Source organism: Cladophialophora immunda, assembly GCF_000835495.1.
Source record: "Cladophialophora immunda strain CBS 83496 unplaced genomic scaffold supercont1.4, whole genome shotgun sequence".
Classification (NCBI taxonomy): Eukaryota; Fungi; Ascomycota; class Eurotiomycetes; order Chaetothyriales; family Herpotrichiellaceae; genus Cladophialophora; species Cladophialophora immunda.
The window spans coordinates 3,547,204-3,569,365 of NW_015622544.1; the positions used below are offsets into that span (position 1 = coordinate 3,547,204).

Consider the following 22,162-nt stretch of genomic DNA (forward strand, 5'->3'; position numbering starts at 1 on the left):
GAACATAGATGGTATGCAAATTATCTGTATCTGTGTATATATGTGTGTATGTGTGTATATTCCAGCTAAGAACAGCGAGGGCATGAGAAGGAAGTGTTCACCGAAAGATGGTTCCAAGTCCCTAGCTCCAACTCACTTCAAACAAGTGTCGCGGAACACTCCGGCCTATTATAGATGGATAGTGAGATTATTCAATTATGTCCATGAGATGATGGCTGATTAATACTTGTACGGAGTCCCCCATCATCCTTTTGGCCCCGAGGGTTGTTTTTCACGGGGATTTGCGTCTAACAATTAACCGTGAACCCATCTCAGGGTCTCTTCCGTGAGTTATTACATATCTACTGTAGGTACGCAGCGTGAGATTCCAGGTTCACACCATTCAAATTCACATTCACGTTCGCGTTCTCCAATAGAATGGACATTCCCATCCATGCATGCCATTATATATGCGCGTCCACCGTGTGGGTGGCTCGGGAGAGTGTCCGCTTGTACCCTTTTCCTGCGCAAACGTGTACGCTTCTCCTGCCAGCAAAAGAGAGGGTAAACAAAGGGCAGAAAGAGTCAGCGATTTGGGACATCCACGACCACCACGCTTCAATCCCCTCTGTTTCACTATTCGAGACCCTCGGGCCTGAGCGGCTTGGGCTGGTGGACCTGGACGATCTCGGGGCTGCGCACGGTGGGCATCTCGTGGCTCTGCGTGCGGATCGGGTCCGGCGGCGGCGGGTAGAAGGGCATCATGGGGCCTGCCATCGCCGGTCCCCCTTGCGCTGGGTACGCGTACACCCCCTGCTGCTGCTGCTGCTGGGGGTGGTGGCCGGGAGGTATCGCCACGGGGTAATACTGCGTCGGCGGCTGCTGGCCGGGCATCGGGGCCGTTGCCGCGTAGTAATAATTCGGATACTCCGGGTGCGGGAGCAACGGCGGCGGCGGCGGCGTGCTGTACTGCGACGAGTGCTGCTGGTCGCTGGGCGAGCCGACGCGGCTGGTGGTCGAGCCCGGCGAGCCCACCGTCGTCGAGTGCTTCTCGTTGATCACGTAGTGCCCCTGCGGCGAGGTGGGACTGAAAGGCTGCGCGGCGCCGGGGATGGGTGTCGTCGCTGCTGCTGCTGCTGCTGTTGTAGCTGCCGCTTGGTTGGTGCCACTCTGCTCCTTGTTCTTCCGGTGCCTCCGCACGCAGAACCACGCGAGCGCGAGCGCGAGCACCAAGCCAGCAGCGCCACCGACGGCGCCGCCCACGATCGCTCCAATGTCGGTCTTCTTGCCCGGCGGGTGCGAAGGGGTCGGCCTTGGGGGCGGAACGGTCGTCGTCGCTGCGGGCAGGGCGCGCGTCGGCGTGCGCGAGGCGAAGACAGCCTTCTCGCCGAAATAGACCGACAGTCTATCGTCGCTCCAGCCGGTCGATGGTGCCTTGTTGATGGCTCCGCCCTCGGGTCTGTCCCACCATGCGAAACAGACGTCAGTTTCGTATCTTGCTGTCTGTCACGTCGGGGATAGAGAACACCGCCCATGACGCCAACGGGGAAAGAGAAGACTTACGTGCCGCCTGCAACTTGCAAGATCGCTGGGGGAACAAAGTAGTCTGTAAGATTGGGCAGGTACGGATACCATTTGGCGTTGGTGCTGTCGTACTGGCCCAGATTCAGGTTATGCTGGCCTTGGATTGCGGGCACGTCGCAGGCCGTGGTGTTGGTAAAGTTGCCCCCCATGACGATCATCTGGCCTCTGTCAATGACGTTACAGGTGAGCAGGCCATGCGGCGAGCCGGGGCCTGGTTGGTCGGGATACCATTTGACCCATTCGAAGGTAGGCATGGTCAGGATGTAGACGTCGTCGAAGCCCTGGAACCCCTTTCAGAAAACGGCACCTCAAAGCGTGGAAACATCCGCGGGGGTGCTTACTGTTGTATTTTCTCCAAACCCGAATCCGCCATAGAGGTAACTGTGCAGAAATCAGTGTGTTTAGGCCAAGTTCGATGAAGACTTGAGACGGATCGCAGGACTCACATGTTGTAGGAGGACTGGTCATCCGCCCAGGTAGCACCACCACAGAATTTACGACGCATCTCCGGAACGGTCCCGGTGGCAGTCTGGGTATACCACTTTGCGTCTGAAATGTCGTAGATCATGATGGTGTCCATGGGCGCCGGGACCTCAGTTTCATTGCCGTACGGGAAGGTAACGCCCCCAAAATATACAAGCAACCCCGACATGGATGCGGGAATGTACACCATGATCCCCTCGGCTCGGCCGATATTATCGTACCCGGTATTGTTGGTGAGACTGTTTTGATCCATGTCGTAGATGATGAGGTTGCTCGTGGCCATCGGCGGCCCCGTCCACAGCGGGTTCGTCAGGTTGTTGAGATAGCCGCCGTAGTAGAAGCCCATGCCAATCTCACTGCTGGCCACGCCGGCGCCATACGACACCCTCTGGATCGGCGCAGTCGAACCCAGGTTCGGGGACGACAGATTCCACTGGTTCAGGACCACGTCGTAACCCCAGAGCTGGAAAGCGGACGGCGCCGCCGAGAACTCGCCGCCGTACAGCCAAAAGACCTTGTTGACTTCATCTTGCCACAGTGTGCCTCCCGCAACGTCCGGAACCGACGAGTTCTTGGTCAGGTTGGCATATTCCGGCGGCATGTCTTGATATGACTGGTCCAGGTCGCAATAGAGGAGGCCTTCGTCTGCGAACCAACCACCGTCAGCATGGGAGACTCGCAACAGACGATGAGAGTTCGGCAGGTAATACTCATTGTGGGTATGGGATTCTGCGAAATGGGATTTGCATAGAGCCAGCCTCCATCGATGTATAGCTTTCGATCAATCACCGCAGTCTGGTGGCCATATCTCCGGCAGAAGTTCCTGAGCGGATCTGCAGGCGCCTGGGCCACCGTCTGTGCCGTCAACAGAGCAAGCAACAAAAGGAGTGAAGAGGCTAGCGTCGCCATATCGTGGGAAGCAATAGCCAACACGCGCACCCCTCAGCAGCAAAAATCCAATGTGGTCTTGTCGTGCCGTTGGACCGTTATAGAGGGAGAGATTGAAAAGAGCGATGGTACTTGAGGGCTAAGGGTCTCGGGTGCCGGGGGGCACAGTTCGCCCTCGCGCTGGGATCAAAGGGCCAAATCCTCTGGTCCCCTGTGCTGGCCAGTTTTATACGAGATTGGCGCGAGATAGCAAGGCGGGCATTGGTCGAATTCCTTCTGGCGGCAACATGCAGCTTCATGCTTGAGGATAGATCAAGTGGGGTGATTTTCTTCTCTGTGTTTTCCAGTCATGGCGCGGGTCTTTAACCAGATACGAGTGCGGGCTTCGATATTCGCTAGATAGCAAGCGGTGAAAGGCCCAAAGCCTGGCTGGTGACACAGGGCGCTGGTCGTGTTTCTGTTTGTCCCGGCTGACCCAGCCTTTCTTCAGCCTTATTGCTGTCAAAGGATTGGACACGCACGTCCTCTGGTCCGGCCTGTGTCCCCGGACATGGACAGGGACCTGTACGACGTCGAGCCTGCATGAAATAGTCTCGGATATCAGTCGAACAGAGCGAAGCTAGCCAAGGCAGTGGTTGAGAATTGCTGGTGAAGCTTGCGAGGACATCCCTGAGCCATCTGGCTACTGGGCATTTAGGACGCACAGTCTCTCCTCCAGCACGGGGCTCGTTATTGGACACACTTCCAAGGGGCCATGCCCATGTCTTGGAGAGCCACAAAGCCGTTGGCGTGGAATCTTCGGTCCGATGCTCACTACCAGGAAATAATGACAGTCAAGACGCCACGTCGGTAAAAGCCTCAATAGCTGTGCAGTCACGTGTTACAGGGGGTCAGCCTTACCAGCTCAATCAGCGCCGAAATTGCGAGGCAGGGAAGCCAGTGAGTCCCCCTGTCAAAGAACAATTCGTAGCTGATGTCGAGAAGCTTGGGAGACAAACAGACGGCATGACTCTCGCACTTATGCTTGCCACATTGCGCCAAAAACCGCCCATCACGAATCACTACGAGTCTACGACCCGGCTCAAGAAGTCGACCGAGGAGCATCGTCATCTGTACCACCCTCTGAGCATTGGACTCTGACTATTGAGTTGCTTCTCCCCTTCTCCTAGAGCTGCAATATTTTATCTGGCCACTGGCAAATATTGCTCAAGATTTGCCTGCATACCTGCCTCTCTGCCTGTCAGGCGTCAGTCCTCGTATGCCGCACTCCAGCCTTGACCCGCGGTCGAGTGTCTGCCTTGGACGAGGAACAAAGTGTGGTGGGTTCGTTCATTATCGCCAAATTCTTCCCGGCCCAATCGCGGCCCCCGGTCCTCGAAGCCCTTGGGTTTCTCGAAAACGGAGAGCACAAGAGGTGAACAAGTAGTTCTCGTCTAGAAGACCCGAAGGTCCAGTTGGGTTTGAAAGCCCTTTTGCTTTTCTTTTTCGCTTAATGACGCCTTGGACACCGTCTTTGTCCGGGTTTGGGTATAGGCCCGCCTCGTATTATCATCCAAGTGGTGTGCGTGTTTTTCTTTTCAGCTGAAGACAGGGACAGCATCTCGTGTCACGGGGCGTTCGCTTACGGCTTGGGATCATTGGATCCCAAGCCAGCACATTGCAGCAGCCAACTCCAGGCCCGCACGCCCGCCCTCGAGGGCCTTCTTCCTTTTTGTTCTGGACGTAAACGAGGTGCGGTGCAGATTCCAGTCAAGCCAGCTTTCGCGTCGGGTCGCAGAGGGAGGCAAGAGACTACCCTTTTGATCAATGCGTGGGCTGGCACCTCGTATCTCGTGCATTTTCTCTACTGCACATAGCCTCTTCGAGAATTACCTTTCCGAAGGGTGCTGATGCAGCAGCTGCAACTGACCCCAAAATCTGCAAAGGTTCCGTGATCCTACAATTACAGTCCGCCCTTTTGAAGCTCGACATCTTCGTCCTAGCCTCCCCCAATCAATATTGCTTCGCGGCGAAATACTCATACCGCCCTGCCAGTTTCGCTCTCCACGTGCGTCCCCAGATGATCAGTGGTACACAGGTTAACGCCACGGCGATCCCAAGACAGCCCAGCAAAACGAACATGTTGTACACGCCCCTATTTTGTCGTTAGCACCCAGTACATGTTTGTGGGAGGATGTAAATTTGTGGAAACTCGATCATAAGGGTTTGGGGAAATTTCAGGGACACTTACATATTGGTCATCCAGGGCGTGATTGCGAAGACGAGGGCCGTGGAAATGATGTTACGCACAAAGACCACGGATGTCAGCGCGTCACCCAGGATCTGCGAGGGCAGTTAGTAAGTTGCTGAGAACTCTGTGCCATCAAGAGCAAGAAAGGGTATCCCCAAAGGGAGGTGCTATGCGCCTGCTCGACTTACATATTGGTAGCAGTCCTGACAGTATGTCAGAGAGATGTCACCACATCCTCCGATTGCGGCGCCGATGAACCCAGCCCCGACAGCGTTGACGGGCCATGCCATTCCCTTGAAGTGAGCATGTCAGTTCCACGTGCACCCAATTTCAGACCACTCTGGAGATTCCTACCTTGGAGATGGTCAACCCATACATAAACAGTCCGATTGGCATGCAAAAGCCCGGGACCAAGAACAGCCAGAGTCGAGTTTCGGGCTCGTAGATGCCGCCTCGCCGTTTTGCAATCTGCAGAATGAAGTAGTCATTGAGAGGGCCACCGAAAAGAGAGCCCAGAATGGCGCCGATGGCCGGGGGCAAGTTCATGTTGCCCACTCCGATCGGACTGAAATTGTACGGTGGGAACGGGTACAGCGTCGCCTGCGTCACGGCCAGGATCGCCAACATGGCAATACAGAACCCATACTGCAGCGCCGTGAACATGACCGCGGGAAACGTGACCAGGATCTGGAAAGGTTGGTAGAAGTGCATCCACAGGCTGCGTCGTTCGGTGGTTGTCTGCTTCTCGAGTGACCACAGCGAATGCCGTTTCCAGTACGAGTTCATGGGGATCGAGGTGTCGATGTCAACGAGACGGCGACGTTCATTGTTGGCCGCGTCGGTGGAATCAACAGAAATCGAGCCGAGGGCGTTGCCTTTGCTGGTGCTGTGCACCTTGGTGAGGTCGTCCTGCTGTTCGATCGAGGTCGAGATGACAACTTCCCGCCCGGTCAACACCAGTGGAGTGTATTTGGTCTCTTCGAGGAAGAAAACCATAATCAAAGTCACCACCGCCATGAAGATGGTGCAATACCAGAAAACCCATCGCCAATCCTGTGACACGGCGACATACCCAGCGGCAACCGGACCCAGATAGTTTCCGATGATGACAACGACGAGGTAAATCCCGTTCATGGTGCCTCGCTGATGCACGAAGAAGAGGTCCGAAACCTATCGTAGGAGTGTCAGTACGGATGGTCGGCAAGAACTCACATCCAGAGGCATTGGAAATCAGAAGAGAACGTACAGTGACCTGGAAGATTGCTTCATTCACAGCCCCGGCAAGACCAGAAATGGCATTTGACCCGATCATATCTCCCACTGTAAACATCTTCGCTTGCCACACAGCGGCGGCAAGCATGACCAATGCGGTGGCAATGTAGACTGGCCGTCGTCCGATCCTCAGGGCGATGGGCACAAAGATGATGCATCCGACGGACAGGGTCGCCATGTTTGTCGCGTAGCCGTCGTTCAGGACAGCATAGCTCATCCCAAGCTCGGTGTTGAAGTCTTGCCAGAGGGGCACTGCGACGCAGAGGCTGGAGAGGAAAGATATCAGTCCCTGCGAAATGCTGCACGTTCGGGACCAACCAGACTTACATGGCAAACACCATCAATGCATAGAAGCATAGGATGGTCATATGCAGCGACTTGCGAAATGCCGACCAGTTCTGTAGCAGTTGTGAGGACGCATTCTACCGTCACAGAGAAATAGAGACGCACCAGTGGCTGATTGGGATCCGCATTTGGCTGAGGTGCCAACAGGATCTTCTGTCCTGTCCTGTCCTCGATCCTCTGCGTTCCCGGCGGGAGTCTCTCGTAAGTCATTGTGTCGGTATTGCAGGCTGCCCGTAATGTTGGAAGATTCGTCTCAAGATGAAGCGCGACGATGCCGATGGACTCGAGGGAAGGGGAGAGCCATCCTTTAGTAGACCTCTCGGATAGCCCCCCATGGTGGAAAAGACCCTTATCAACTCACCGGTATCTTGGAGCGTTGCCACTGCTTCGACACCATGGTCGACAAGCTTTGGCCAGGTCCAGGTTTGACTCTGTCAATATGCGGAGAAGGGCAGATCATCCCGTAGTCGAGCTGATGTCCGACGGGCTTGACGCTGAAAGCCGCCGCAACATATCGAATCAGATCCGTTTGCGCCGTCCTAGTGCGGGCTGGATGCAACGAGGCCAAGGCGCCAGGTCAAACGGTGCGCTGGTTGGGACTGCCTCTTTTGGTTGTCTGGATAGGCACTATATTGATATGTCGGTGGTGGGAGAGGAGTTGGGTCGACGACAGACTCGGGTTCTGAAGTGTATTGGCGCCCTCTATGTCTCCAGCAGCCCAAGGAACCGTTTGAGAGCCCCTTCTGGACTCATCTTGTCGAGTCTCTCCCTGGTGCATCCGAACTCGTCCCTCGGGAACCATTTACTAACCTCGCGTTCGCGTCCCATCACAATGTGTGCGAGAGCCTTTCCGGCGAGCCAGCAATGAACCATGCCGTAACCATCCCATCCTGCAGCAATCCATTCGCCACCAATTCCCTGATCGCACTCGGCCCGACCAGACATGAATTCTCGAACACGATCAACCAGGGGCAACCCATCGCCGGTGAATCCCATAATCCCAGTCCATTTCTTGTCAATCTTTGCGCCCGTTCCGTGAGCGAACGCTCTGGGCGGGACTGTCTCCAGATGCTCTAGGCATTGCGCGCTCAGCTGACTATCGTCGGCGTTTCCCAAGTCCTCATCCTTCTCCGGGCCGCCTTGGAAAAACCCTCCACCGAGGTACAGTGAACCATCCTCGCCAGGAGATTGCGTGATGTAGTCGAAACCTCTCGCCCACATTGTGCTCCACGACCTCGAAGCACCAAGCCGTGGGAACTCTGCAGGGACCGACTGAACCGTCATCTGCCCTCTCAGGGGCCAGAGTTTGCCCTTCAAAAAGGGCAGCAAATGTGCGGCGTACGCATTTGTGCAATGGATAACGTGTTTTGCTGATATCGTTCCCCGCGATGTGTGCACTTCGTAAGGGCGAATCTGGGATTGGCTCCGGCGTACCTCGTCTGCGATCGTGTGCGTTTCGAGACTGACCTGGCCGCTCGCAAGCAGCTTTGACAGTACGCAACCAAGAAAGCGATATGGCCATGCTGCTCCTGAAGGGCCCTTGATGCATCCATAGGCATTGACAATGCCGAATTTCTTGGACTAGGTGAGCAAAAGGAAATTCTCTCGGAGGATTCCTGGCACCTTCAGTTCTTCCTCCCCCTCATGCACACTCCATTTCTCGCGATGTTCCGGAAAGTCTTCAAGCCATGCCTCTAACTTGACCTTGGCCGACTCCCAACTTTCCTTGTCGAAAACAGCACTTACTCCTTCCACACGTCGCACCAAGCCGACCTTGCCGGCTTCACCTAGTGCGGCAGCCTCATTGACAAAAGCATCCAAGTGGGCAAGGCGGAATTTCGTGATCTTCATTGCGCTTTCCTTGCCCAGTGTTTGGTTGAGAGTGTAGTAGTCGGCCCATGGAACGGCTTTGATATGCCCACCATTGCGACCCGTTGCTCCCGATATCGCTGACCTGGCCTCGAGGATGGTAATTTTCTGCGAGGGCTGCAGCCGGAGCAGATGCTGAGCCACGCTTATGCCAGCAATCCCAGAGCCGATGATAACGACATCGGATTCCTGGGGTAGGCTTTCCGACTGTTCATCAGCAAAAGAAAGACGAGGGTCTTGCCAAAATGACTCAGTCGGCTTTTCGACGGGCGCCCCAGGGTCTCGGTTTAGCCTGGAGGCCAATTTGTGCAGAAGAGAGGGTACAGTTGTTTCCGCCATATCAGAAACACGCAGAAGCCGAGTCGACACACACTAGACAAGCCGAGAAAGTCAGTCGAAGCAGTACACAGACAGGCTTGTTGGATGTTCTTGTACCCGATTAGCGGCGAATCTCACTCAGGCACGAAGTAGCCTTTGAAATAAACGATCTCCCGCGTGTTGGAGCATCCGCTACCAAGATGTCCTTTGAGGGCCGCGAAGGCAGGCTGACAAATGGCGATCCGGCTCGAGAATAAGCCCTGCTATCCGGCAAGTAGTGGCTGAAAGAGAAACTCCGGGGTGTCACCACCAGGCGTGGCGCAAAGTTGGATGATTGGAGGGCGCAAAGATGGTTGATTGGCCCCCCGGATTTTGTATCTGCTAAAGTCAAAGGCGGACAAGAGCGTGGGACAGAAATGCTTCAGATAACATAATCGCAAAACAACCGGTCGCCAGTGCCGAGTATTTAGAAGTCGAGCAAAACGGATACATATTGCCGGGGACTGTGCAGTTGTCGCTGTCCAGCCATTCCACCGAGCGACTCGAGATAACTTATCGAGGCTCATCCCACCGACAAGGAACAGAGGTATAGATCAGAAGCAATACCCTCAAGTTGGCACCTATACACTGACGCCGAGACAGTACAGAAGCCATCCACCAATATCAACCCCACGATATGGGCTCAATCAGCGCCATGGTTGAACAGGACGTTCAGCCGTCAGACTGGCAGACAAAGGTCGCTCAAAAGCGACAGCAGTGTCGTGAAGCCATTCCACGGGAGTGGCAGCTGTCCCCCGAGATCTCCAAAATGCTGGCTTTCCCGCTGGATAAGAACCCAAACAGGCTCTTTGACATGGACATAGTCAAGAAGTCAGGCATCCTGTCCGAGCGTGAAATATCAATCACCGAAGACTACACGGTGCCGGAGCTGCTAGCCAAGCTTGCCTCTGGGGAGTCCACTTCTGTCGAAGTTACAACTGCATTCTCGAAAAGGGCTGCAATCGCCCAACAACTGACATCATGTCTGACGGAGACATTCTTCGAGCTGGCACTCCAACGGGCAAAGTATGTCGATCAATGCAGGAGTGAGGGAAAGGTGCTTGGGCCCTTGCACGGCCTTCCCATCAGCCTCAAGGACTCCTTCCAGGTAGCCGGCACCGAGGCTTCAATCGGTTTCGTCTCGTTCCTAGGGAAGAAATCCGAACAGAATTCGCCAATCGTCGACATTCTGCTCAGCTTGGGTGCCGTACCCTATGTGAAAACGAACATCCCTCAGACGCTGATGACGGCGGACTCTGACAACAATGTCTTTGGCCGAGTCTTAAACCCTCACAATACATCTCTAGGCGCCGGAGGTTCCAGTGGGGGAGAGGGAGCCTTGATTGCTTTTCGAGGATCCCCTCTTGGTATCGGAACTGATGTTGGTGGTTCAATCCGCATTCCGGCATTGTGTTGTGGTACCTATGGCTTCAAACCAACATCTTCCCGGGTTCCGTATGGGGGCCAAGCGACACCCGGTTTGCCAGGGTGGAAGCCCATCCTGGCCTGCGCAGGACCTCTAGCGAGCGACTTTGAAGCCTTGGAGATTTTGACCAAAGCAATCATAGACGCAGTGCCCGCCACGTTTGACTCAACCGCCATTGACGTCCCCTGGCGCCGGCTCGAACAAGATGCTGGAGCCAAGCTCAGGATCGGAGTTCTGGCTGAAGACCCTCTTTATCCACTCCATCCACCAGTGAAGCGAGCGCTTGCTGAAGCTGCTAAGAAATTGGAAGACCAAGGTCATCAAGTGATTCAGCTAAGCCCAGAGCAAGGCCATGTGGCTGATTCCACTGAGGTGGCATGCGAGCTATTCACGCTCGAGACAGAGACACCACGAGGACATATCCTTGCAAGCGGAGAGCCACCGGTGCCCTCCGTGGCGGCGGGACATCGACCGGCCAATTTTGGAAGCTACAAGTGTGTTCCGGATATTGGCAAGTTGGAAAAGCTGCAGAAATATGCAGCTTTGACCGTCAAGCGTCAGGAGCTCTCCGAGGACTGGCGGAAGATATGGTCGGAAATGAAACTGGATGCGGTCATTAGCCCCCCTGCCCAAAACACTGCTGTGCCTCACGACACATATGGTTGGCCACCATACACCGTTCTCCTCAACCTACTTGACGTAAGTCCTCTTCGCCGCCTCAGTCACGAGATATCAGCTGACGTGCCCAGTACCCGGCTTGTATATTGCCCTTTTCGAAATCGTTGCAGGAACAGGATTCTGAGCCGCTCCAAATCCAGCCAGGACAAGCTGGCCCTCATTGTAAGTGGAAACCACGCCGACCACACTTCTTCGCTGATGCAGTCGTCCAGATGATCCAGGGACACAGCATGGAGCCCCGTGCTCAATCCAGATATTCACGAGTCGTATGCGCGACGAGGAGTGCATCAGAGCAGCTCGCATCATTGAAAAATGCCTGAGGTGACGAGCCCGGTAGAACAACAGTTCATGTTGCATCTGCGAAGTCGGGAGATACCATCGTACTAGCCATTCTCTGCTACTAGGAAGCCTGCTCCTAAACCATCCTTTTGGACGAGCGCGATGAGTCCGTCGTACTCAACTTCCTCGCCGGCAGCCCCTGTATCGGCCGAGGCCTTTGTAAGTATGCTGGGAAGTTGCCATATTTTCTTCAATGCGCCAGCGGTGCGCTTCACATAGCCTGAATATGAGACATGCCAGATTTGCACAAGTGTCGCCTGAATGAGACATCGCAGTTCTAATCGCTGCAGGGCGCCAGGATTGCTACCATGAGTGTGTTGCGCTTCAGATGTGTTCGTCGGACATGCTGCACAACCGAGAATGAGCAGGGGCCAGCAGATGAATTGTCCGCAAGGCAAAGTTGCATCGTACATCTCCAACAATGCCGCCGCTCTAGGAAGATGGGCCTGGATCTGTGAGGACTGGTTGCTAAGTCCCTCTGGGTTGAGGACCTTGGCGACAAATATTTGCGCCGCAATGTAATAGAGCTTTGCCGCGATCTCGGAGTTGGTGAGATTGACTGGGACAGTGGACTCTGAAGATGGCACGATGTCAGAAATAACCAGCGGATAGTCTTGTGCCAGGCCCTCCAGTTCGGTTAGACACTGTGTGGCTAGTCCATAGAGCTCACACTGGTTGAAAGGAATCTGCCTGCTCAACCATGTGATCTGGTAGATTTGAACGAACAACGGTGGGGGTGTCCGACCAAGTACAGGGAGAATGAATGGTTCAATGCACTTGTCTCTTTTCGCTGACTCCAATGCTTCCATATACTTAATGATAGTCTGGCACGGGAATGATCTGCAGGTAGGGTCGATGTCCTTCTCGAATATTAACCTCGTAGAGAAATGATAAAGGACGGAGTCGAGGAGAGTAGAATGCAGGATTGAAAGCTCGGAAATGTCAAGACGGGGAATCTTCGTCACTCGATCTTCCAGTATCTTGGCTATGGCGCGATAATGTGTCAGGCTCGCACTGCACGACGAAGAGTAGAAGTCCTGATTTAACGTCAGTATCAGAGAACCGCGAGAACTTCGGAGAGTCGCCTCCCTCAAAAACGCCGAGGAACAGTGAAGCTGCAAGGAATGCGTCTTCTTCGGGAGGGATTCGGCCCCTCGTTGGCTGAAGCGCTTGCTGGAGTCCTTTCAGAGCGCTTTGAGTGTACAGCATCGCGTCCTCTTTGGGGAGCAAAGAAGCAAAGGAAGCGTGAAGCGCTGCTGGAGCCAGTGCGGAATGCATCACCCAAGGCTTGTCAAACCCGATTGCGAATATCAAAGAAACGTCTCGAAACTCAGAGGTGGCTTCAGGTGAAGTGAGCAGCCTCATGTACTGTGTTGAACAATAATGGAAGACGTTCCAGTCGCGCTCAGTCCTCAGCCCCTGCGGCATGTAGCTTAAAGACCTATTGAGCGTCGGGACAGCTGCTGACACATCTACCGGCTTTTCTGGCGCAAGATCGTTTTGATTGTCCAGGGATGAAGTAGGTGGAGTCCGCGAAGCCGTTGTCGGACTTGAGAGCCCCCCATATGTGCACTGGATAGCGAGTCTCCTACAAGCACCACAAATCGGGCGTGCTTCGTCACATTTTTTCCGTCTCGTCTGTTCACATCAATTTAATCAATGCGATGAAGTCAAATTGAGATCGATCGGTACATGAGAGGGGGGAGGAGGTTGGGTTCAAGAGTGACAGCGTAGGGGGTGACATATCAAGGGATGTGGCTCCTGGGAGTACCTACTCTACACGTATAGCAGCCAGTCTTGGTTCTTAGTCGAGGAGGCGGCCTTGCGGGCCGTTTGAGCATACCAGCATCCATGATAGGATCTCGTTGTGAGGATGAGTTGGATCGAAGCATTTTGGTGAAGTGGCGGATGACAAATGGATTCTTCAAGCTATAGAATTATTTTTGTCTGACGAAACAAATAAGGGCATCCAGGGCTCCAGGTGCTTGTCAGACCGTGCATATATCTTTGATAGCTTGGCGTCGTGCCTCCGTCAGCACAGCAATTCTAGAGTTATAGAAATAGAGTGAACCGCACACGCTTGTTACATTTATACTGGATTCGTCAAAAGACACAGACCCCCTTTGAACGAGTAGTCAGCTAATATTGGGTTCTTTTTGTCTATCGCCACCCTAATCTATGGCCCAAAACCCTTCGCCCCAACTCATTGCCGAATGCGTGCGCATCTATCCCCACAGACTGTACTCCACCTACATATTGCTGTCATCTAACTCGTTCCCATAAGAGTATGCCAGCACCCAGATCATTTGTCTATATCGACCGCATGCATTTCTCATCAAGACGTACCCCGATCCGATCAAACCTAAACACCAGTCTCCGCATTTTACTCCTCAAGTTTGAATTGCTCTTCAAGCTTGAATTGTGGCTCGTTCGGCGGGTCGATATAGTCCATCTGCAATACGTGTTGCATGGGTTGCATACTATTCAGCCCGGTGCTTGCACCGCCCTCGTCCATGACATGGTCGTGTCCCAAGATTGGCGGATTGGGGTCCCGAATGAAATGGTGGTCCGAGGTTGCGTGATTGAAATCGCGCGGATCGTGGGCAGTCTGCAAATGGGATGGGTCCGTGAAAGTGGGTAGTCCGGGGGGAACATATGTATGATTGTTGGGGTCGTAGTTGACATCAAGTTGAGCTTGTATCTGTTCCATGATCCGTGGGTCAATGGCCATCTCGTCGTACGCATGAAGGTGACCATCCGGGTCGTTGACAAGATGATCATGGTCGTTGGACAAATCCATGGGTTGCTGTATCGACGCGAAATTGTGATCAGATAGGTGATCGGATATGTGATCGGATATATGATCGGATATGTGATTTGTTGCGATTTCCTGATCCTGCGACGGCAGGTCTTGCACCTCGTCCGTGGATTGTGCTGACTGTACTGGCTGCGATATTTGTCCTGGTGCCGCCGGCGTTGATGGTACTGTTGAAGGTGGTACTGCTTGTGATGGCGATAGGTCAGGGGGAGTCTCATCAATGGTCCTACTCCGGCCAGGTCGATTCTCCAAGCGTAATATTGGAGGTTTATTGAAACCTTTGCATTCAGGACAGTTTTTGATGACATGGCTCACAGTTTCTTTGATCCGGATCCAGTGATACTGGGTCGCTATGATGGCGGTGGTCTTGTTGATGCCTGCATGAGCCTGGAGATGGATCTTTTGGGCGATGTCGTACTGTGCTTGGGGGTCAGAGATGACCTCTTTTTCCTTCAAAAACAACCGCTCCAGGCCTCCGTCGTCATCGGCGACTAGTTTATAGTGAGTCGCTGCACTCCTTAGTCGACTTTTCTCCGATCTATCGGCTCCTTCCGGATATTTATCATGTTTGAGGTAATACCTTATCTTGTCAAAACGTTCTTCAGAGAGGTCATTCTCGCCCTCTCCTGTCAGGTCCTTGCCATAGATGATCGCATCAACAGGTTCTTCCGAGGATTTTAGATAGCCGCAACCGGGGACTCTTCCGATCCTCCTGAAGCCAAGCGAGTCCCATATCCTTGTTGAAGCAGTGTTGGTTTCGTAGACCAAGTTGAAAACCGAGTAGGTATACCCCTGGGAGACATCAGCTTTCTATGCCCTCATCCGGGCTCGTGAACCTACCAGCTGAGGTGCCCAATCCAGATAGCATTGCCCCATCGACTTTCCAACGCCCTTGTTACGAGCCGCAGGAGTGACTAGAAACCCACCATTGCAGACATGGCTGCTTCGACCAGGATAATTGGGCTTGATGTAAAAGCTGCCTAAGCACTTTTTGTTCCAGTCCACACCCTCCCGATCCATGGCGGATACGTCTTCAATGCCTCCAATGTTACCGAGGATCATGACAGCACCAAAATTACCAAACCAATAGGGCCCAAAGACATCCAGAGGTAGCGGATCGATCATCGGATACGTGTCCCCACCCAGAATTTCCTTATTGAGCTGCTCCGAAAGATATGCGAGTAGTCTCTTTGGGACAGCACGAGGAGAGAAGAACGGTATGAGCGTGGCAACGGTGACACGGTCGCGAAGCGTGACAGGCCTGGGAAAAATCGATGAAGGTATCTGGGGATTGATGGCGGTCGGGTACGGATCCGGTCCAGACGCCCGATAGACTACAGGGGATTCTGGGTCCTCCAACAGGGCCGGCATCTTCAACCATCCACCGCGGAAAAGCCGAGAGAATTGTAGCAATCTGTCAGACGCGGTACCAAGGGGTCAGCGACGATCAAGGAGCGGCGGTCTTTGGATACGGATGTCGTTGAAGGATAGTGAAAAGGTAAAAGTTGGACGTCGGGGAAGGGCGATCGTCCAATTTTGTCGCTAGCTCACGGCACGTGACATGGACTTGGCAAGCTAATCCATTTCTGGCAAGCCGCCGACCCGAAGAGAGCAGACCACATACTTTTATATACTTGTATTGTGGCATTCTGACCAGGCTGAAGTAAAGAGGAAAATGTAGATTATGGATTAAACACTAATCGTAATGGAGTCCCTGGCGACCACCGCGGTAGGGGCCTCCTTATTACTGCCTTCAAATTGCGATGTTGTCTGATTTCCCCGTATGGTCTTTCGCCCAAACGTACTGTGGTCCGTTTCCGTATACTCGGCATGTCGTAGAGATTCAATGTCCTCAAATATCAAGCAAAAGGATGCGCTTCGACGAAGTGTGTAACACCAAAAGAACTGTGTCAACAGTGTATATCAACTGTCAAATGACCCAGGGCCCAAGCTGCGATTTTCTTCGGAGTGCTCGGGGCAGTCGGGCATCGACCTTAGTGGCTGAAAGTGTCTTCCTTTGGACTGATTTAGGTTTTCTGGAAGACGCTGGCCAGCCTCGGTAGGAGGTGGAATGGCGCTGTTGGCGACAGGATTGACATATGACACGATTGGGAGATAGCCTGCGTCCTGATGACCCGACATCGCTGGTTCATGGATCGATCCAGAACTTGTCGGAGGCTCGAGTTGTGTCTGGGTTTCTGTCTCCAGTGATGTTTCCCGGACTGGAACGCGCTGGATTGGTCCTTTTGAGGAATGGACAGTGGCGCGCAGCCGCATTGTGGGCGTCTGAAAGGATGGACTTGAGTATTCCCGGAAATGGAAAAATCTCACTGGCTCCGTAGCAATTCCCGAGTCTGAATGTCTTTCTTGATTGGCCAGTTCGTCCCTAAGGCAAGATCTCGTCGGTACGCAAGGCATCAGAGAGGTGCTCAGAAAAATAAAACGGGTCGATGACCAAACAGGTAATGCATCATTTCATAAATTCTTTCATGCTCCAACGTTTGGAGCCTGACATGTGTGCAGGGACGCCCACATACATGGGCTCGTCTCCTTTTTCGATTGCAGGCAAAGCTGAAAGTTCCGGATTGTCCGCACGGTTTTTCGACGAATTTGAGACTGGCATGTCATAGGACCTGCCGCTCCCGGATTCCGACCCACTGCCAACTGCTGTTGTGTTCGTGGAATATGGATGGCCCTTGCCGGCAGATAGGCCGAGAGCATCGCGTCTTGGCCCTGTTGTCTCATATGGACGACCCGCTCGGAACATGTCCTTTTCGTCGGCGCCATTTAGATCGGTTTTGTTCCTCGCATGCTCGTTGCGACGCCGCGAATAGCGCTGGCCAAGCAAAAACGACAGAAGAGCTAACAGGATGACTCCCAGGGCGACGCCAACACCAATCCCGGCTTTCGCACCTGTGGAGAGTCCTTTCGACGTGGATGAAGAGTGTGAGGCTTGGGCCGAAGCATTGGTTCCGGTTGGCGATGGACTAGATGAAATGGATAAGCTTTGTATGGAAGTTGACGTTGTGGACCTGGCACTCGAGGTCGCCAAAGCGCTGGTATCGCCAACCGCAGAAGTCGTCGACAACGCGCCTAATGCAGATGTAGTTGTCGATGTAGGTGTTTCAGATGTGGATGTCGCCGTATCTGGGGGGACACTCGGAGCAGTTGTCTATTGAGCTCTAGTCAGAATTTTGATACAAGAAAATGGACGAAGGCATCATCAACTAGCGGATTATCTCATAAAATGCTACTATGAGAAACGGGATGCAAGGTATAGAATGGCACAAGGCTTACCGTTGCGACTGGATCTGGCCCCAGGATTGTCGAATAACCGACGGTATTGACGACCACTTGACTTGTAGTCAAAGTGATGGTGGAGATAATCGTACTGGTAATCGAACCGGCTATTGCTCCAGTTGATATTATCGTTGATGTCTGGCCATCGATCGTGGTGGTGATAGTCAGGGCATCTGGTGTCGCGTCGGTAGCCGGAACGACTGAGTATATTGTCACCAAAGATGGTATAACCGTCGGTATCGTTACGGTTGACAGAATAGGATCCGTTGCTATGGGCACTGAAGGTGATGCAACACAGAAGCAAAGAAAAATATTCAATGCCAGCGGATAAAGCACTCTCCGATGGTCCATTCTTGTGCCCATGGCACCGCAAAGGCCAGACGAGTGTTTGTGCAAGTTTCAGAAGAGAGTCGCGAAGGCAGGGGGGGGATAGGGCGAGACTTGAGTTAGAAAAACAGATGCCTCGTGGTGCTGACGAAATTTCAGGGACCAACCTTGTCAGGCTCGTCTGCCGTGGGGGATTTGCGAGAGTAGTTGCCGAGAAGGCCAGAGTCCTGCGGGCGAGCCGGTGTCATCTTCCTGTTGCGGACCTTGTGGCTTCATGCTAAAAGATCGCTGGGAGTCATTCTCACGAGAATAGGCGAGGAATGGATAAGGGGTTAGCAGAAGGCTGAGAAACAAGCCATGTCATTGGCTGGACGCGAAGTCGACGTTTTCCCCTTTTGGGACAGTGGAAATTGGCCTCATCCGCGTCGCTCAGGTGGTTCGCGCAGCCTCCGACATGGCTTCCCGGGGTTGATGGTCATTCAGCACGCGTGTCAGCGCGTCTTGAAGGCATCAATTGGTCAGAGCCGAGGCAAGGACAATCTCGAACCCTTTGTACGGTGAAATCGTTTCCCTGCTTCGCAACCTTGCGGCCTACTCCACGAGTCTGGCGGGAATATAAGACCATTCGAAAGTAGGGTAAGAAGAAAGGAGTACAAATACAAGGAGGATGCAGGGACCACGGAAAGGCACTCGGATTTAAACCCCGACAGAAGCCAGGTGCTGGGGCTGATGCTCCATATCGTACTCGGTACATTGATGTGGCTACATGCAGCCTTGCATGAATCCTGGCAAAGTATGTCCTTTATGCCCGGGCACAGTCGACCGCTTCGATACATCCCTGCCCGCGCTGCCTTTCCTCGTTCGCAAGGAACCGCATCCCGGTCATCGCGGCCATGCTAGTGTATAGGTAGCGTCAGGAAGGGCCATTTGCCCGTCCTTCCTAGGTACCATCACAGACGTGGTTCCACTTTTGCAGAGCTGCACCCTTTTTATTTGGACTGACAAAACCCGGGCTGCGACTGGGATGTTGATGAATACTTGTAGGCTCCCGTCCAGTGGAACCACAATGACCACAACGTGGGTTCCGGGCACCTCGTCTCTCTATTGTCCTGCGCGACATCCCCACTGAGCCGGTGGTTTCCTGAATGGACCAAGGATCATCGCTTCCTCAGCAACCCAAAACCTGCATTTTCGATCGCACATAGATGGGGATTGTCCCGTTCATTTATGGATTCGCGTGTCGGCGGCTCCCTTACGTTCTCAGTTGGACTCGTTCAAGAGTCTTTTCGACGACGGGTAAGATATCGCCCATTTGATTTGCATCTCGTAGCACTGCGGTCACATCATCCCTCCTGTTCGCCAATTCATCGCGAACCTTGTCATACGCTTCCTCCTTTGCGATGTATTCTCTGATTGCCTCCTTCTTCCCGAAGTCGATGTATAGCCGGGTATCGCGCAGTCTGACCAACACATTGTCCAGCCTCATGAAGAACCGGCAGAGGAGGAGTAGGCGCCCAGGCATGACGCGGATCTTGCACGACAGCATGGCAATGCCATTATCAGCAAGCTCGTCCTCGTACAGGATCACGTCATCGAAGAACAGAATGGGATCTGGTCGTCTTAATAGCTCGAGAGGGATGGCTTCAGTGGCGGTATGGAAATCGGGGCTCCCCTCCGCAAGATCACCTTTATAGTCAGTGGTATAGGACCAGTCGAATGGTTTGATAACTTCTTTGATGTCATGCGCGTCTTCTCTGCTTTGTTGCCATTCTCGGGAGTAGGCGACCTTCAGCCGCCTCTCCCCTGTCTTGTCAACTCGATCTAGTGCCCCAAAGGCATCAAATTTGATTCCCCAGTGCGAGGGTGCGTGTTCAATAGCCACGAAGTTATCGCCAAAGATCATTTCAGGTGGAGCTATCCCCAGCTTGTTCGTCATCTCTTCGATAGGGCCGGCCTTCAAGATGGGCAACTTCTGGGTCGTGATGCGGAACCCTTCGATTGAGAACGACCGTGGTGGAGCAGCAGAGGGCGAGGGAAACGTTGTGTTGAAGCCATCAGGTGGCCGATGACCGTTGACTGCCATGGTGACTGCGTCAATTGCGACGTCACCTGGAGCCCTGCCAAAGACCCCTTGAAAGAGGTGGATGTCCGAATGGGAAAAGTGATTTGGTCTTCGGTGTCGAGCAAAGTGCGATGAGAGCAAATCGCAGAAACGTCTTGGGTGCCTTTGTGACCCAGCGCGGGGAAGCGAGGGCTACGAGGGCGCAAGGCACGGTTGCCCCGGCCGACGATCAGTGTTTATGCCAAGACCTTGTCTATCTGCGATAGATGACCGAGTCGCCGAAACGCACCGACTGCTCTTACAATACCCAACTACGCCCGGCAGTAATCGTCTTGGAGATCGAGATATCGTTGTTCCTTTGTCTGTTCCTTCATCTCTCGCCACGAATATTCCTTCGAAATGGCCACCAAAACTTTAGAATCCCGCTTCGAGCACCTCAGCGTCAACGACGAAAATGAAGCACCCACTGCAACACTTCTCAAATCAAAGGTAGCTTGCTTTGTTGATAACCCTTCCTGTTTACACATGCCCCATTCTAATTCTACCACAACAGAGCGCGGGCCCAGGAGTATTACCAACCGTTTCCTCAACTCAACCCCGGACAAATCTTGTCAAATATCCCCTCCAAGCCACTACGGAATCGAAACAGAACACTGCGTCAATCGCAACAATAACAACCACAACAACTGTGCCAACCCATCCCCCTTCGCCAGTGCGGGTAGCCCTTCAAGCAGCCCGTGAGTCGGACGAGAGCGATGACTCTATACGTAGTAGATCTACCCCGAAATATTTCTTCGATCACCCACAAGCACCTAAACAATTCCATCTTGGAATGTTTGAGATTGGAAAGCCGCTCGGGAAGGGAAAATTCGGTCGAGTGTATCTTGCACGGGAGAGATCATCCGGGTTCGTCTGCGCCCTGAAGGTCCTTCACAAATCCGAGTTGCAACAAGGCAAAGTGGAGAAGCAAGTCCGACGAGAAATCGAAATTCAGTCCAACTTAAGACACCCAAATATCTTGAGGCTCTTTGGCCATTTCCACGACAGTAAGCGAGTATTCCTGATCCTCGAGTTCGCAGGCAAGGGTGAGCTATATAAGCATCTGCGCAAGGAAGGTCGTTTCCCCGAATGGAAAGCAGCGCAGTATATTGCTCAGATGGCCGCCGCACTCAAGTATCTGCACAAAAAGCATGTCATGCACAGAGATATCAAGCCCGAAAATATTTTGGTGGGCATCCACGGAGAGATCAAGATTTCAGACTTTGGCTGGTCGGTACACGCTCCAAACAACCGGAGGCAAACGATGTGCGGCACATTGGATTATCTGCCTCCGGAGATGCTTAAGCCAGGGAGCTCCGACAATTTCTACAACGAAAAGGTCGATTTATGGAGTTTGGGTGTTTTGACATACGAGTTCCTGGTTGGAGAAGCGCCTTTTGAGGACACAGCGGTCATGACACAGCGAAGGATTGCCCGATGCGACATGACGGTTCCCAGTTTCGTCAGTCCTGAGGCCAAGGACCTCATTATGCGAGTGAGTGAATACCACTCATCTGAGCATTCCTGGAGAATTGCTAACAGGGTATTATAGCTTCTGGTCCTTGACCCCGAGAAGCGGATTCCGCTTGATGATGTCCTCCGGCACCCTTGGGTCGTCAAGCACTGTGTGACAAAGGGTGGCGAACGGGGTTTCCAGAGAGCATCCGGGAGCAGCAAAGATCGAGACTCGAGCTCTGATTCCTGATCTTCATCGGCAGGACTTGAAGATGCTTGACACATGATTGGGGATGAAGTATCCAACGGCTCGCAAGGGCGTCCGTTTGGAGACGGAAATGAGCGACTTTTTATTGACGAAATATCCATGCGGCGAGTGAAGGGGAATGGGGGACTGGCATTGGGCTAGCTCTTCTTTGAAAGAGGTTTCTTTGGGATGTGTGGCTGGCGAGAGGTGTGTATATTCACGGAAATGGGTTGGTGGATGAGACTTCTTGACTTGGCCGTACTGTTTTACTGATGCTTTTCCATTGCATATCCGTGCATGTTTGACAATGAACGGCAATGTTTTCGATGTCTGCAGCTCGCGCTCATAGAACTCGCCGTATATCATACGGCGGATGTTTCACGCACACAAGCGCAAAAATGACAAAATGCCATGACGAAACCGCAAATCACGCCCATGACTTTTCATCTGTTGTACCATATGCC

At 53.3% G+C, this 22,162-nt stretch overlaps 9 protein-coding genes across 10 annotated transcripts; 2 read left to right on the top strand and 7 right to left on the bottom strand.

Annotated features, from left to right (window-relative positions):
* Nucleotides 1-192: 192 nt before the first annotated feature.
* On the bottom strand, nucleotides 193-3,735 carry PV07_07596 (the record flags this gene model as incomplete). Of its 2 annotated transcripts, XM_016394695.1 has the most annotated exons (5): nucleotides 2,757-3,735; nucleotides 2,010-2,691; nucleotides 1,905-1,944; nucleotides 1,543-1,844; nucleotides 193-1,438 (listed from the first exon to the last, which is right to left on the bottom strand). In XM_016394695.1, the coding sequence occupies exons 1-5, from the start codon at nucleotides 2,953-2,955 to the stop codon at nucleotides 616-618; spliced, it is 2,046 nt and encodes a 681-aa protein (XP_016248114.1). In that variant the 5' UTR covers nucleotides 2,956-3,735. The 2 variants fall into 2 exon arrangements, with proteins under 2 accessions (XP_016248114.1, XP_016248115.1); XM_016394696.1 differs by having other exon boundaries at nucleotides 616-1,438; nucleotides 2,010-3,735.
* A 1,191-nt stretch (nucleotides 3,736-4,926) lies between these two features.
* Nucleotides 4,927-6,991, bottom strand: PV07_07597 (uncharacterized protein; the record flags this gene model as incomplete). Its single annotated transcript, XM_016394697.1, has 7 exons — nucleotides 4,927-5,068; nucleotides 5,165-5,256; nucleotides 5,353-5,457; nucleotides 5,519-6,334; nucleotides 6,411-6,702; nucleotides 6,764-6,834; nucleotides 6,887-6,991. 7 exons carry the CDS (start codon nucleotides 6,989-6,991, stop codon nucleotides 4,927-4,929), a joined length of 1,623 nt encoding a protein of 540 aa, XP_016248116.1.
* A 492-nt stretch (nucleotides 6,992-7,483) lies between these two features.
* On the bottom strand, nucleotides 7,484-8,989 carry PV07_07598 (uncharacterized protein; the record flags this gene model as incomplete). The annotated part of the gene is made up of 2 exons (XM_016394698.1): nucleotides 7,484-8,356; nucleotides 8,405-8,989. The coding sequence occupies 2 exons, from the start codon at nucleotides 8,987-8,989 to the stop codon at nucleotides 7,484-7,486; spliced, it is 1,458 nt and encodes a 485-aa protein (XP_016248117.1).
* Nucleotides 8,990-9,491: 502 nt separating this feature from the next.
* On the top strand, nucleotides 9,492-11,602 carry PV07_07599 (uncharacterized protein). The gene is made up of 4 exons (XM_016394699.1): nucleotides 9,492-9,554; nucleotides 9,611-11,132; nucleotides 11,183-11,273; nucleotides 11,324-11,602. Exons 2-4 carry the CDS (start codon nucleotides 9,645-9,647, stop codon nucleotides 11,434-11,436), a joined length of 1,692 nt encoding a protein of 563 aa, XP_016248118.1. The 5' UTR covers nucleotides 9,492-9,554; nucleotides 9,611-9,644; the 3' UTR covers nucleotides 11,437-11,602.
* Nucleotides 11,495-12,878, bottom strand: PV07_07600 (uncharacterized protein; the record flags this gene model as incomplete). The annotated part of the gene is made up of 2 exons (XM_016394700.1): nucleotides 11,495-12,487; nucleotides 12,549-12,878. The coding sequence occupies 2 exons, from the start codon at nucleotides 12,876-12,878 to the stop codon at nucleotides 11,495-11,497; spliced, it is 1,323 nt and encodes a 440-aa protein (XP_016248119.1).
* A 683-nt stretch (nucleotides 12,879-13,561) lies between these two features.
* Nucleotides 13,562-15,749, bottom strand: PV07_07601 (uncharacterized protein). The gene is made up of 2 exons (XM_016394701.1): nucleotides 15,109-15,749; nucleotides 13,562-15,060 (listed from the first exon to the last, which is right to left on the bottom strand). Exons 1-2 carry the CDS (start codon nucleotides 15,637-15,639, stop codon nucleotides 13,834-13,836), a joined length of 1,758 nt encoding a protein of 585 aa, XP_016248120.1. The 5' UTR covers nucleotides 15,640-15,749; the 3' UTR covers nucleotides 13,562-13,833.
* Nucleotides 15,750-15,978: 229 nt separating this feature from the next.
* PV07_07602 (uncharacterized protein) lies at nucleotides 15,979-17,963 on the bottom strand. The gene is made up of 2 exons (XM_016394702.1): nucleotides 17,566-17,963; nucleotides 15,979-17,440 (listed from the first exon to the last, which is right to left on the bottom strand). The coding sequence occupies exons 1-2, from the start codon at nucleotides 17,929-17,931 to the stop codon at nucleotides 16,739-16,741; spliced, it is 1,068 nt and encodes a 355-aa protein (XP_016248121.1). The 5' UTR covers nucleotides 17,932-17,963; the 3' UTR covers nucleotides 15,979-16,738.
* Nucleotides 17,964-18,548: 585 nt separating this feature from the next.
* PV07_07603 (uncharacterized protein) lies at nucleotides 18,549-20,113 on the bottom strand. The gene has a single exon (XM_016394703.1). It carries the CDS (start codon nucleotides 19,976-19,978, stop codon nucleotides 19,148-19,150), a length of 831 nt encoding a protein of 276 aa, XP_016248122.1. The 5' UTR covers nucleotides 19,979-20,113; the 3' UTR covers nucleotides 18,549-19,147.
* A 146-nt stretch (nucleotides 20,114-20,259) lies between these two features.
* On the top strand, nucleotides 20,260-22,160 carry PV07_07604 (serine/threonine-protein kinase ark1). The gene is made up of 3 exons (XM_016394704.1): nucleotides 20,260-20,446; nucleotides 20,511-21,491; nucleotides 21,549-22,160. The coding sequence occupies exons 1-3, from the start codon at nucleotides 20,357-20,359 to the stop codon at nucleotides 21,699-21,701; spliced, it is 1,224 nt and encodes a 407-aa protein (XP_016248123.1). The 5' UTR covers nucleotides 20,260-20,356; the 3' UTR covers nucleotides 21,702-22,160.
* Nucleotides 22,161-22,162: the final 2 nt, after the last annotated feature.